Source organism: Myripristis murdjan, chromosome 16 (assembly GCF_902150065.1).
Source record: "Myripristis murdjan chromosome 16, fMyrMur1.1, whole genome shotgun sequence".
In the NCBI taxonomy this organism is placed as follows: domain Eukaryota; kingdom Metazoa; phylum Chordata; class Actinopteri; order Holocentriformes; family Holocentridae; genus Myripristis; species Myripristis murdjan.
In genome coordinates this window covers 28,156,276-28,168,544 of record NC_043995.1, presented here as the reverse complement: position 1 = coordinate 28,168,544, position 12,269 = coordinate 28,156,276, and the positions used below count along the sequence as shown (strand labels likewise).

At 42.0% G+C, this 12,269-nt stretch overlaps 1 protein-coding gene across 1 annotated transcript; it reads left to right on the top strand.

The window, feature by feature from the left end:
- Positions 1 to 517: 517 nt before the first annotated feature.
- On the top strand, positions 518 to 12,269 carry ica1 (islet cell autoantigen 1). Its single transcript, XM_030071838.1, has 14 exons — positions 518 to 656; positions 1,220 to 1,249; positions 1,356 to 1,527; positions 2,035 to 2,107; positions 2,515 to 2,638; positions 3,580 to 3,778; positions 5,586 to 5,711; positions 6,015 to 6,113; positions 6,236 to 6,336; positions 6,478 to 6,524; positions 6,720 to 6,782; positions 7,386 to 7,655; positions 10,541 to 10,630; positions 10,891 to 12,269. The coding sequence occupies exons 2-14, from the start codon at positions 1,233 to 1,235 to the stop codon at positions 11,010 to 11,012; spliced, it is 1,503 nt and encodes a 500-aa protein (XP_029927698.1). The 5' UTR covers positions 518 to 656; positions 1,220 to 1,232; the 3' UTR covers positions 11,013 to 12,269.

The following is a 12,269-nucleotide window of genomic DNA, read 5'->3' as shown; positions in this document are numbered from 1 at the left end:
ATTTACATCTTATATAAATGTGGCTATAATTATAATGAGCTACTGTAGAGTATGTTGCCTTCCTGCAATCTGCTAGATGCTGGCCATCTAGAAAATAACATTGAATTTATCTTTTTTTTTTTTTTACTTTTTTTTTTTTTTTTTACTTTTTTTCTTATACTATTACCCTGTTGTTGCATTGTCTGTTGTCCTTTATACAACATGTTCAAAATAAAATAAATAAATAAATAAATCTGATTTTGTGTCATAGAACGCATCTCTTCAGACTTTTTCTTTTATTCTCTGGAAAGCTTGCCATTTGTACCCAGTGCACAACAACTGTTTTGTTTTGGGTTTTTTTTGTTTTTTTTTTGTGCTAAAATCAAGCCGCAGAAATCTCATGCTCATGTAGTAAACTTTGTTTGCACCGGACACACATTTGAGCAGCATCTCGGCCCGGTTGGTCGGAGGTGGGAGAGCGCAGTTTGAATGACGTCAGCCGTGCAGGCAGAATACGCTGAAGTGAATAAGCAGCTGTGTGTACATACAGGCTGGTAGGCCTCCAGCGGGCTGCACGCCAAGCTGCTGTGTGTGCGTGTGTGTATGCGTGCGCGCGTGTGTGTGTGTAACGATGGAAAGACCATAAGGACGTTTTCTATATGTTGTCGACAAGCAAGGTATGCCTGCACCGCGTTTTCCTCTTTATTTCCATGTTGATGTTTGCCCGTTAACACTCAGAGAAATCCAGTCTGTTTTCCGTTCAGTCGAGTCGAGCCGTCGTTGTGTTTATTCTGGGCGGTGCGCTCTCATAGACGCATTCAAAAAACGCCTTTGGCAAATTCAGTGTCATAATATTGCCTGCATTGTCTTTCCGATTTATCATAAGGTGCCATAAACCGCATGTTTTTATAATTAGCGGGGGGCTCACGCCTCGCGCCACGCCACTGTATCTTATTATGATCTTATTGAAATTGAATCGTGACGCGCGCTGTTCAATAAGATGATTTTCCATTTTCATTCCGTGCTGATGGACAGCAGGTGGTGCACTTCCAGATAACAGGTGGTGTTACACTCATTGTCCTATACAACTTATTAATGCTCGACCTGGGTGGGCTGATAGGAACATGAATAATAAACCATGTGTTATTATGGCAATAAACATCAGTCATTTTGGCCTGTTCCTACTCTCATTGCTCCTGTAAGATAATAAGCTCTGCAACTTGCCCTGCTCTACCCACAGACAATCCTGAAAAATGGAGGGAGGACATTTGTGAGTATACACTTGTGCACCCATACCATACTTTCACAGTGATGAGTGAAGAGCCGAGCCGCTTGGACAGCAGCAGTCACAGCTTCATGTTTCTGTGTCATTGCAGTGGCTACTCCCAAGACTATCTTGACCGTTTTATCCAAAGCCAAGACTCGTCCGTGGTGAACAAGTTCCAGCAGAAGTACTGGAAAACCAAGCAGACGCTCATCAAGGTCACCGGGAAGAAAGAGGACGAGCATGTGGTGGCGTCCGACGCCGACTTGGATGCCAAGCTGGAGGTGAGGAGGGTGGCATTGCGGCTCATGGTTTTTCCAGTCTTATTAGTTTTCCATAAGATTCGGTCGCGTGTAGCAGATGATTTCACCAAGAAACACTGCAGATGCGAGCCCGCAGGCGTCTGCGCTGACTGATGAAAATGCTGAGACCAGCTACCCACTGATTCACAAAATCCATGTCCATTTGCTGGAGGCTTAAACGTGTCCCATCATCTCTGATCACGAGTGAAGGGAATTTAGTGGCTGAAATCAATAACAATAATAGAACTGTGCACAACATATATATGCCCAGGTGCAGGATAAGAACCATGAAATTTGATTTGAAAGGCGTCTGCACAGTGGATTACAGCTCCTTTCTTAAGACTTCATTTGATGCAACATTTTGACCCTATAAGGTCATCGTTTTCCTCACAAACACGAACATCAGTGCTCCTTCACCGAGAATAACTTTTGCACATATCAGGCATCTGTGTGACTTTGTGCTGCATCTGTTTTGCTGTGGCTGTGCAGGTCTTCCACTCTATCCAGAGAACATGCATGGAGCTGCTGAAGGTGATTGAGCAGTACCAGAGGAGAATCTGCAGTACGTTGATTTCTACACTGAACAACTTGGTGCAAATAAAAACATAACATTACTGCCACAACATGAAAAGAAAAAAAAAATCTACCAAAAATCTATTATAGCTGTGTTGTTGCCACATATAAACACTGTATGCATTTACAAGAACCAGTAATAACCTGGATCCAGATTAGAGGTGTGAATATGAATAAGGTTTTATTTATAAAGAGGGCTATTTGCTCCTGAGGCTAATCCTCAATAATCACTTTAGCAGAATATGAACTGGTATCTGGAATAATCATGTCTAATTGCCCCACAGGGAATATTAAAGCTTTGTCTTAACTGATCAGAATTCCAAATCAAAGTTTGTAATTCCGTGTCTTTAAGGAGGCTGAGTCTTGTGACTAATATTCACCATCTTCCCCGTGCAGTCCTTTCCCAGGAGGAGAATGAGCTGGGTCGTTTCCTGCGCTCCCAGGGCTCCCAGGATAAGACCAGAGCTGGCAAGATTATGCAGGCCACAGGGAAAGCGCTCTGCTTCTCCTCCCAGCAGAGGTAGGCCCCGTGCGCCGTCAGATACTGCACAGTTACCAGACATCCAGATAATTCACATAGAAGTAGAGGATTCGCCCTGTTCGCCCGAGTTACATTTTGGTGTTTGGTTTGCACACTGGCAGGAAATCTTCACTCACAGGAAGAAAATAATTCAAACTTAAGACCAAAATATAAAACAGCAGAGGTGTTGTCACTCCCCCTCAATCATGAACAGCCAGGTTGGTCAACATGAGCACGCTGTGTGCAGTTTCCTGACATCATTTTAGTTTTTTTACTGGATACCGAAGCTAAATATCCTCTCAAATTCCTGACAGCAGAGTAAAATCTGCATACCTGTGTGTATTTTATGAATATAAGTTTGATTTCAGAGCATTAACTTTCATTTTTAGTGGAGGTCCTCGTGCTCATGTATTAAAATCACTACATGAATCAGACCTCTCTGCTTTTGTTCAGCCCTGGTTCACAAATAGCATTCATTAATACCAGCAAACGGTTCTATGTGTATCATTTTTAAACATCAATATATCATTGACAAAATAATTTTGATATTTTGGTCTAATTATGGTGCAATAGACACCAGCTGAGACCATGGTTGAGACGACTGGCAGCCTCAAAATGAAGACAACGTTTCCTCTAAACTCTCATTTCCTGTCACAAACATGTCGCGTCTTTGGTTATGGTTTCTCTTTCTCTTTACTGGGCATTGGGATTTTTCCACCACAACTGGACTTGAGGAGCAGTGATATGTCCCAGTGCCATAAACTAATCTCCTTTATGCTACAAACATTCAGCGTCTCAAATGCACACGGTGTAAAATGCAGTGAGGAGGCTGCTCGATGCTGGTCCGGTCTGTTTTCCACGAAAGTCTGAAAATGAATATGGTAATGCATAATTGATGTGAAAATGCTGTGCCTTTTAATACTTAATACTGTCTCCTACAGACTGGCTCTGCGGAACCCGCTGTGCCGCCTGTACCAGGAGGTGGAGACATTTCGCTACCGGGCGATCTCGGACACGTGGCTGACGGTGAATCGCATGGAGCAGTCCAGGACCGAGTACCGAGGAGCGCTGCTCTGGATGAAGGATGTGTCCCAGGAGCTGGATCCCGACACTCACAAACAGATGGAGAAGTTCCGCAAGGTTGGTCTGCCGCAGAATCAGCGCAACACACATGCACACACACACACACACACACACACAGGCAAATATTGGGCTCTTATACTGGACAGCCCACTAGATCTTTGAAATAATAATATAGTTTTTGTGGTAAATTCAGAGTTTCCCCCACCACCGACTAACTAGAAAGCAGAAATTTTCATCCTTATGGGTTTCAGTTGAGAGTGTAGGTATTGAGTTTTCTAAATGTTTCCCCAGGGACTTTTTCATCCTGCAGTATCAAAATCCTGGGGTACTAATATTTGTTCGGCATAAAAATGGTTGATTTTTAAGATAAAAGAGTCAATATCCTTGCATCTTAAGTGGCTATCATAGAGTTCCTATCAATTTAGTTGTAAGAATTTTCTGCCAAAATCCAATATGCTGATACTTTCCAACTCTTTTGGTCGATTGCCGATGCCGATACTGATGTATGCACACATTTTCAAGAACTTCAAGTCTCCTCTCTAGTAGAATTAACATATTATCATTATTATTATGCCTACTCTTATTGTGAAGGCCCACTGACAGATGCAGACATAAAATACAATGTGTTTACACATTCACTGGAGCGTTGAGCATTTATGCATAATTAAAGTGGCATCTTATCGGCATGCTTTATCAGCAGAAAGTTTCATTTCAGGCCCATACCAATATTTCATTTAACGCTTTATTATCTGATACCAGTGACATGCTGATACATATTGTGCATCCCTAATCATTAGCTGATATCTACACTATTCAGTGGATGCTTTATGCAAAGCGCCTTTGGCCCACGTGAGAATCTAACCTCATAGGGCCAAATGTGAGGGATGTGCATACGAATCACAAAACATCGACTCCACAATGTTCTGCAAAATGATGCCTTGAATAAACTTTTTATTGCTTTTTTAGTGCCTTTCTCCAAACCAGTGCCAATTTCCATAGCAACATTAATGGGATTTTATTCTGTACATAAATTGCAGGGAATATTACTGACCTCAGGCGACGTCAGACAGACGTGTTGGCATGCAAGAGGAGCAGTGCAGGAAAGGGTGTTCTGTGGAGCTATAGTGTATTTTCACACGTACAAATACTTGGGGGCTGCAGAAGGCAACTTGTAAGGTGGAAGAAGAGAATGTACTGAAACGTCAGTTGTGCTTATGTGCTCTGCTGGCACTGTGGCGTCTTTTATTGTTTTGTTTCGTGTGGGTTTGTATGGCCGTGCGTGGGCGGGTGTAGAAGTTTGAGTTCAACTTTCTCCTCTGCCTTGCTGTGTGCCATGTTTCATTAAAGAATATCAAGAGTCAGCGATGGGCTCTGAGCAAGGAATGGGTAAAGAACCAATTACAGCAGCACTGGATTTTACAGTTGGATTCAAATGGACATGCAAAAGACGGCAACCACACACCTGCAGCTGATGATTTAATTTAGGAATTAATTTATGTATATCCATGCAAATGCCCCAATATTTAACCCAATTGTTGTGGATTCCAAAAGGACTTTATGAATAGGATCAGCTTGAGATTGTTCACATTATGTTAAGGTTGTAGCCTGTCTAGGGGATTACTGATGATGATTATTTGTGGATCACATACAGTATGTTGCTGTAAAACAAAACCTGTTACATGTACATGCCACTAGAGGGCATAACACTCCATTAAATGGGTTCAATCTTGACTATAGCCTCAATAAACCTTGCACAACTTCGAACGTCTATCGTGCTTTCACCGCTCTCACCTGTAAAGCACATAAACGATGATTTTGTGGATCTCCAGCTCATCATCAGTTTGTCCTGTCTCCCACGCCGCAGGTTCAAGCCCAGGTGCGCACCACCAAAACCAGCTTTGACAAACTGAAAAACGACGTGTGCCAGAAAGTGGACCTGCTGGGAGCCAGTCGCTGCAACCTCCTCTCTCATGTTTTAACCACATACCAGGTACAGAGTGCCACAAAGCCCATTTGTTTGCATACACACTCCACTGATCATAAATGGAGTGGCCTGCCACATGGCGAACTCAGGAAGGAAGACAAACATGAAGGGAACAAAGCGCTATAGCAAAAAAAAAAAAAAAAAAAAAAATACAATTTGAGGTTTTGTGACTGCCATGTCAGAATCCATTGTTCGCTGACTTTGAGAAAAGAAATAAATTGATGTAATTTTTCAAACCCCTTACGAGAGTTACTGTCATGAATGATAAGATTAATTTATGGCCTTGGCTGCTGTTCATTTATTTTCCAGACAACACTTTTGCACTTCTGGGAGAAGACATCTCACACAATGGCTGCCATTCACGAAAGCTTCAAGGGCTGTCAGCATTATGAGTTCTCCACGCTTAAGGTCAGAGTGCGGCGTGCCCTTTTACAATTAAGATTAGCAACGGTGCTGTCACTGTTAGTTCAGCAGTACGACATCTTGAGAGACGGCCCGAACTGAATGACTCGCACGCTGTTCTCCTGCAGAGCTTACAAGATCCCATGGACAAGCTGGCGAAGAAGAAGGGGAAGAAGAAAATCAAAGCAAAGGCTGAAGACCGAGAGAAAGCCGAGACCACAGATGGCCAGTAAGTGGAGAAAAAACAGTATATGTTGACAGGTTGACAAAGTGTTTATGCATCCCGACACCGAACCCTAAAAAGAAACTACTACTTATTATAAACAGAGCAAACGGTTCTCTGATCCTCTTTTGTTCACCTCGTTTGCAGACTCATCGCGCTCGGAAATGAAAACCCCACTGACGAGGGCAGAGAAGGTAAAGCGCCATGTCAGTAAATTAATATAAACTTAAGTGCTACATTTGTAACGCATGCAGATGCTGTGGTGATGAGTAATGCCACAAACACAAAGGCTCATTAATGCAGCTAATGCAAAGCAGAATGAGCTCAGGGCTGCTCAGTGGTAATTACTGTTCATTCACTTCTTATTGTTTTGCATTCATCTCTTGCAGAACAGACTAAAGAAGGTTCTGGACATGCACTTGAAGATGGGGACGCATGTAGCCAAAACACAGGTGGGGGAAATGTTGAATTTCTCTGTCTTTCAAATCAAAATCATAACTTATCAGAATTTATCCCCATCTTTTATATACTCCAGTCTGACCTCATTGCATTAGTATATATCCTATGTGATGTTTTATATTTACAATATTCATTGTCTATGCTAGTATTTTCTTTTCATCCACACATTATTTTATTTAATTATATATCAATATATATTGTATACATACCTATAAGTTGAATCATATACATGATGTCTGACAGTCTCTGTCACGCAGTACTGGGCATCAGGGACTGCCACATGGAAATTATATTAGAAATTATGATTATACACCTATTCTATATAAACTTATTCTATTTCTAGATATTTTGCAGATCTATTCTGTTATAGTCTAGCCAAAGGATCAAAGGTGAATCGTCTATAGATATTCCATACATGTATTTTAGTGGATTTTATTTTCATTACTCTTATAGGGTATGCAAAGGTTTTTCTTTTATGTATCTATCTATGCAGCTGTCTTGCTATCCACCTGTCTGTCTGCAAAGTAATCTTAAATCCAGTGTCAAGGCGTTGCAGCCCACACTCTGGTTACACAAGCTGCGATGGGTCCTTCTAGGAAATGAGGATCCTCTCTCAGCCTATCTGGAGCAGGAGGGCGAGGAGAAGGACAGCATGGCCCTGCTCAACGAAATCCTGGGCGCTGCGTCTCTGGATGAAGGCGAGTTCTCGCAGGAGTGGACGGAGGTGTTCGGAGAGAGGGAGGAGGCGACGGGCGCAGCGTCCGGCCGAGGGGCGCCGGCGGAGGCCCAGCAAAAGGAAACCTCCTTCTTTCTGCCGTCTCAGCTGCTCGACCAGAACTTGAATAATCTGCAGTCTTCCCTCTCAGGTCGGGCCTTAGTCGCCGTCTCTGTTTGTGTGGGCGGTGTGTGTGTGTGTGTGTGTGTGTGTGTGAGAGAGAGAGAGAGAGAGAGAGTGTGTAAAAGAAGGGGTACGTGCATACAAAAAGCTATTTATTGGTCAAAACAGTTATTTTTTGTATGATCTATAGTCAGTTTTCCCACCATGAGAAAGACCTTCAGTAATTCTCTTTGCTAAAAGCATGCAAAAACATATCACACCGAGTTGTCTCTTAATTCAATTAAGCGCCTTGGTCAGATGAATACGCCTGAAAATTAAATAATTAGTTTCTCTGCTTTCCCATGAATGAATGTGTGCACAAAACCAACTAAATTGAGCTGAGTGGGGTTTTTTTTTCCATTATGGGCTAACCATTTGCACACAGGGAGAAAAGTGGCCTTGAAATGATTTGTCAAATCCATGTCTAGCAATAGAAAGGAGCTATTATAGCATGGCAATTAGCTTCGCTTACCCTTAGCTAATTGCCAGTCACTTTCCATTCCGTCCTGCTCTGGGCGCCGACTGCCAGCACCTCATCTGGTTTTGTTGTTTGTCTATTTTCAGCTCGGAGGCTGTGAATGGCGCAGCGTTATAAAGCTATATGGAAATGAAAAGCCGAGCATAATGTGATTTACAGGCTGGATGTGAGAAGTTGGTATTTCATGGCCAGTTATGAGTTGTTAAATGACAATCAGACTGACAACATTCGTTTTTTTTTTAATCTACATATATATTTTAGGCATTCAGTGAACCTCAGTGCATCATCGACATTACAAACGACAAACTGCAATAACGAGTGCAGGGATTAGAGTCACAGGATTGCTTTTAGGTGAACGATCACCTAAAAGCAGCGTGCCGGAAAGAAAAATAAGAGCTAAGAGGAGGATTAGAATGGACTCTCTAAACTTTATAATAAAAGTACAATAAAGCCAAGTTGAGGAGGAGCATATGGGCAATGGGATCAGAGGCTGGCGAGGTGGCAATTGAGTGCTGGAAGGGAGGCTGAAAGAGCCAGGAGCAGTCCAGCTGGTCAGCGAGGCACACCTGCGCCTGATTAATCTCTTTCTTTACAACGGAGGCAAAAAGGATTCAACGTGTTTGACTTCTTCCGCATTAAGTGGTGCTGCAGCCTGAATTCAAAATTAAGTTAGCGCAAGAAGCCCCGGCCCTGAATTCGAAATTAAGTTAATTTTCGTCGCTGAGCTGCGCGCTAAAAACCCCACAATGCCAAAGTGACGTGAGGAGGCGTCCAGCTTGATTTCTGAAAAGGGCTTCTACAAGAGTACAGTAGGCTTTCTCGGCAGCAGATGGAAAAAAAATAGAACCACCAAGACTCTTTTCTAAAATTGATTGTGTTTAAACTAAAAAAAACAAACTGAGCTACCAGGCAAGAGGGTGACTTAACTGTGGAGTTTCTTGGCTTTGATAAAAGATCTTGCAGAACGGACGGCATCAGCGTAGCACTTCATAAATCGGGGCTTTATGGCAGCGGCCGGGAGAAAGCCACTCATGCAAAACACATGGACCTGGACGGCACGCAGCGTGGCAAGTGTTCAGTTTCATACGTGGACCGGGACCTGACAAAAGGCTTGATGAAATGAAAATAGAAGTCTTTAAATTGTTAAATACTAAGCACGTCTGGTGGAAAACCAAGAAAGCTCATTACATTTCTCACTTCTTGGGGAGAAACTGCCAGCGAGCCAAAGACTTTAGACTGGGGGGGAAGATGTACCACATGTTCACAAAAGGACAGTGACCCTAAACATATGGCCAAATCAACAGGGTAATGGCCTCAGAACAAGAATGTGAATGTCCTTGAGTGGGCCAGCTTAAGTCCAGACTTGATTTATACTGAAAATCTGTGGAACGATTTGAAGATAGCTGCTCAAACACTCCCCATCCACCTTCACAAAACAAAAACTTCTGCGTTTAATGTGCAATATAACGGTAACAAGTCAAAGAGCATGTGTTTGTGTTGTCGTTATGGGGGTGTTCTGTGTAAAAAAAATAAATAAATAAATAACATGCAACTTAATTTTGAATTGCAACTCCGCCGATTGGGAAGAAAGTCAAGGATGCTGAATGGTTTCTGAAGGTACTGCATGTGGGGTTTGCAGTGGTGAATATTGGCAGAAGCCCCTGCCTGGGACCGAAGCACCTAAGCATACCAGCGCAGAATTCAAAAACCTCAAATGGTAATTAATTTTGCAACAGACTGCTGGACTCATCCCCAAAAGGGAAAAACGGTTTTCTAGCACAGTCGATTTATACGAGTTTGCATCTTTGACCTTGGGAGTGTTTGGTGCCAAATAAAATATGAGGTGAACCGCAAAACTCTGTCCAGTGTGTCTCCTGGTGACAGACTGAGAGCTGCTATAGGGTATCCATCAGGGAGGACAAGGGGACATCATGTACTTTTTTTTAAGAGATGAATTCAAATCCATTTCGCGTCCTAACTTTGGTTCTGTTTCTTCTGGCTGCATGTAGAGGATGAAGGCAAAACTGACAAGCAAATGCAAAAATGAAACCACCACCACAAATGTGCCCCATTGTTACTATTCATAACAAAAAAAAAAAAACATAAATAAACTGTTTCACATTCACATAGCCAAAACAGGCAATAACAAATTATCTTGAATCAACAGGGCAAAATTGTGTTTGGTTTTCACTGAACTAATAAGTTTAGTCTTGATTTAATGGCATACTGATAATGTGTTGTGCAGTGATAAACGAGTATTTGTATTCTTGTCTGTTACACAAGATCTGTCCACATCAGTGGTGTGTAAGAGAGCGTGATGATTTATGTGTTGGATCATGTTTTGGCATGTTAAGTGTCCCCCTGTTGATTAATCTCAATCTGCATCTCCATTTTAGATTGGGCTAGAGGCATTCCACAGCCCGTCTCCCAGGCAACGGAGCAATCATCTGGAGCCAATCAGAACCCCTCTAGGCCTGCAGCAAAAGGTAGGACCGGGCCAAATGAGTAAAACATATTAAGAGATTTGAAAGAAAAGCCCAACGCATGAAAAAATACAAGTTTCCAGCTGAAACCTGTGTTTATGGGCGCTTTCAAAGTGCTTGTGGGATGGAAGCATTTCCATGAATAAACCTGGACCTCAGCCAGACGCCGTCGCTTACAGGACAAAATGAAGGCGCTTGAATTTCACCATGGCTTAAATATATGTGCAGAAGTTGACGTTTCCCCTTGCTGACTCGTTTCACAGAGACGGCGGGGACGTCCAAAGACCTCTCGGCGTGGTTTAACCTGTTCGCTGACCTGGACCCGCTCTCCAATCCCGACGCGGTCGGCAGAAGCGATGGAGAGCACGAGCTTCACAACGCGTAGTCCTGATGTCTCCTCACAGGGGTAGCGTCTTCAGGGGGCAGCTGTCCCATCAACACCCCTCATCGTTTCCATTTTTGAGCAAAGACACGGGACTGCACTCTTGTACTTGTTATTTCACTGGGGTTTAATGTACTTTACATCCTTTTTTTTTAAGCATGGATACCTCAGTATGAGTTTGGAACAATTAACCTCCTACATTAGCTGCCTTGGGGATGTGTTGAGTCTAATAGCTTTTTTTCTTTCTTTCTTTCTTTCTGAGTCTCAGTACTCGTGACTACAAACAGGGAAAACTACTTTGCGAGTGTAAAGAGAAAAAAAAAACTATCAAGGTCATGTGCAATAGTCCATGTGTTTACTTACAAGGGCGAAACTAAGCAAGAAAGTTAAGGAAGTCACTGTTGTATAATTTAGTGTCACTGACAACTCAAAGCTGATTTATCACCAAGAATTATTTGCAGTTATTTGACGCCAATCTGTGTCACATGATCTGCGAGGGTACAAAAGGATGATACTGCAACCAAAGGACGTTTAATTCTCGAAAATGCAAACTCCTCAAGATTCATGCTTTAGTTTGTTTGCTGTATGCTGTAGTTGTGATGCCCTGTTGAATACATTTCAGAAAACCTCATAAATATATATATACACACACACATCACTAATAATTTATTATTGCATGTTGCATGTATTATGTTTTTGTTATCAAGTAAAGGTGTGACTGTGCGAGTATATTTCAATTAGTGTGATCTTTCATCAATATTTTAATTATTTGGATATGTAATTGTTTTGAAGTCATGGTTGATACATGCAGTTTGAGGTCAAGTGTATTGTTTTAAAAGAAATGTCACAGATCTTTTTCAAGAGGTTGGTAATCACTTCAACAGGATCGTATTTTATCAATACTGACTACAATGCTGCATCAAGAGAATATATACAGAAATAAATGCCTTAATCTGATGACTAGTCCACAACACTGTATAGGACTTTGTCAGGGTCATTATTGGATTGATTTGGATTAATCATATTACAAGTATTTATTTATAAATATTTGTGTATTTAAACATTGCTGTAACTCTGCCTTGTGATATTTTTGATGTTCAAGCCATGTGACTAACATTTGTTAATATATAATCATAACCAAATATAATGACTGCCTTACCTTGACTTCTGTTTGTACATGCCATGATTCTGAATAGTCATGTTAGCAGCGTACAGTGTGTGTGTGTCCGCCTAAGGCCTCGGAAAAGACGGCACACCAGC